Raw genomic sequence first — 2484 nt, 5'->3', positions numbered from 1 at the left:
CAACCTGCTGGGGAACAAACAGTCTTTGAGGCACATGCCTCCAAACCTTCTGTTAGTCTTAATTTTAATAGTAAAATACTAAAGAAACTACAAAAAATTGCAACAGCGATTGTGCTAGAGAAATTACACAAGGAGGTAGCCAGTTGACTCAACAGTCAATGCAAGGACAAGCACCAAAAGAAGAAAAAAAATTGCAATCATACTAAATTGGTTCAGAGGCCGTGAACAAAACCCCCAAAAGAAAGGCACTCATGCTTCTATCAATCAGCCTGACTTCAAATAAAATAAAGAACCTGAAATTTGCCCTAGACAAATCCCAATTATTAGGGTATTCAAGGCCTCTAAGTCAGTAAAAGAGAGACCATTGGATGTTCCTTTGCAAGATAATGTAAATATAGCACTTCACAAGGCATATGATCGATATTCACTAACTTCATTGTCGTAAGATCTTAAACATAACAAGTTAAGGGCAGGGACATCAAAAGAAAGTTCGTAATTTCTGGCAGTAATAGGAGATTTGACTACCCAGAGGGGCCAAGCTAATTACTGGTTTCTTACTTCTGAAGAAGATAAAACCACCAAATGCTCCTTTTGAATCTTACTAGTTACAACATTTCTAGCCCCCTCAAACCAGAAAGAAATACAGCCTCTTTGGCTCTCATTAGTTACAAAATATTTGTTGTTGGTAAACCAGAAATGAAACAGGTGATCACAGGCTTCAGACACTTTCACATGGAAGTAATAACTATCCTATGAACTCCCAAACAACAATACAGCAACATACCATGCTCAAAGACTCGATCTTGCCATTCACCAGATGACCCAGAATACACTACGTAGACCACATTGAAAGGCAGATATAGGGAGGGGAATCATTTTTGAAGGGGAGATGTAAAGTCTACGATAATCAAGAATCACAAAGAAAAAGATACATCTTTAAGGCCAAGCAAATCTTCAAAATGCAAGAGCAAAAAAAATTTTAGGAGTAATTGATTGTGCTACCCTTACCATATCCAGCATTGTAAGTCAAGTAGCATAAAAAATCTCCAGCTTACACTTTTATTTATTTGTCAAGACAACTCAAATCTTTGCTCACAGACTTGTATGATGGAAGGGGAACACATCTCCACAACAATCATCACAGAACGTATAACAGAAGTATCACCAACACGCAATCCATGTAACGCAACTATATCAGTCGGTGGATAGAAGAATCATATAGAGTAAAGCAAATTCAAAATCAGTCAGACATCCATCGATGAATATTTACATTATTTACGCTGATAAACAATAAAAAGGTAAATGCAATTGCGAACTTAAGAAGCATAGTCCTAAATGTACTGTCCACTTATTTACATAATTTTTTTCCCGAAGAACATATAATCAAATCCTAAATTATGTGTATCAGAGTAAAGAGTTTATCTTTGCTTCGGGGAGTCAATTTCTTTTACCAATTCAGCAAACAGGTTCCAATCTCATCGGGACCTTCTCCCTAGCAGGATCACCAAATACATCAGCCACAATCCTCACAACCTTCTTAAACGCAAAATGCAAACAATTCGATAAAACAATCCACGACAACACCTCGTAAACAAAATCGAACGCTGGATCATTATACGAGTTGGATGAGTACCCTTCCCAATTTGCCCCTCCAAACCCACCAAAATTCCAACTACCGCCGCCGCCGCCGCCGCCACCATTATTAAACGGCCCATCAAAAACTCCTCCGTCGCCGCCAAAAAACCCGAAAACTTCTTCCCGATCATCATTATCATCATCACCGGTTGAAGATCTTCTTCTGGTACGACGCCTTTTCTTGATCAGTCTACGCGGTAAAGTTCTTGTCCGATTCGACTTCACCGGCGGTGGTGCAACAGCATCGAGCGGAAAAATCATGGCGGAGATTTGAAGAATTCCGGCGGATTGTTCAGAAGACTGATTTGAACAGAAGTTGAGCTTTGAAACCCCTAAGCTTAAACCTTGGGTTGAGGCCACTGACGTTAATGCATCGGAGATGACAGAGATTTCCATCGGGAAATTGAATGAGGGTTTGAGAAACGGGAGTAAATTTTCAGCTAGGGTTAGGGATTTTGGGCAGCGAAGATTTTCCCGGGCAATGGGAGGAGGGAAGGGAAGGGAATAGTATTTATTTTGTCTTTTTTTTTTTTGGAAAAATCGTCCAAAACGTCCCCCACATTTAGTAAAATGACTTTTTTCATCCCTCACTTTTAAAAATGTAATTTTATATCCCTTACATATTCACATCGGTCAAATTTAGTCCCTAACTAGGTTTTCGATCATTTTTTGGCCGGATTCAATCACGTGCAAGGCACGTGATCATTTTTGAAGGGTAAATTTGTCAAATTATATTTTACATAATCTAATCTATAGTCCTCCACATTTTATAAAACAAATTTTTTCGTCCCTCACATTTTATAAAATAATTTTTTCGTCCCTCACATTTCATAAAATGAATTTCTCCAT

The 2484-nt window shown here is 38.5% G+C and overlaps 1 protein-coding gene across 1 annotated transcript; it reads right to left on the bottom strand.

Moving 5' to 3' along the window:
* Positions 1 to 1194: 1194 nt before the first annotated feature.
* On the bottom strand, positions 1195 to 2144 carry LOC113765214. Its single transcript, XM_027309308.1, has one exon. It carries the CDS (start codon positions 2029 to 2031, stop codon positions 1456 to 1458), a length of 576 nt encoding a protein of 191 aa, XP_027165109.1. The 5' UTR covers positions 2032 to 2144; the 3' UTR covers positions 1195 to 1455.
* Positions 2145 to 2484: the final 340 nt, after the last annotated feature.

The sequence above is a fragment of the Coffea eugenioides genome, chromosome 3 (assembly GCF_003713205.1).
Source record: "Coffea eugenioides isolate CCC68of chromosome 3, Ceug_1.0, whole genome shotgun sequence".
Classification (NCBI taxonomy): Eukaryota; Viridiplantae; Streptophyta; class Magnoliopsida; order Gentianales; family Rubiaceae; genus Coffea; species Coffea eugenioides.
Note: the sequence above shows the minus strand (reverse complement) of the source record. Positions and strands in the feature narration are given on the sequence as shown.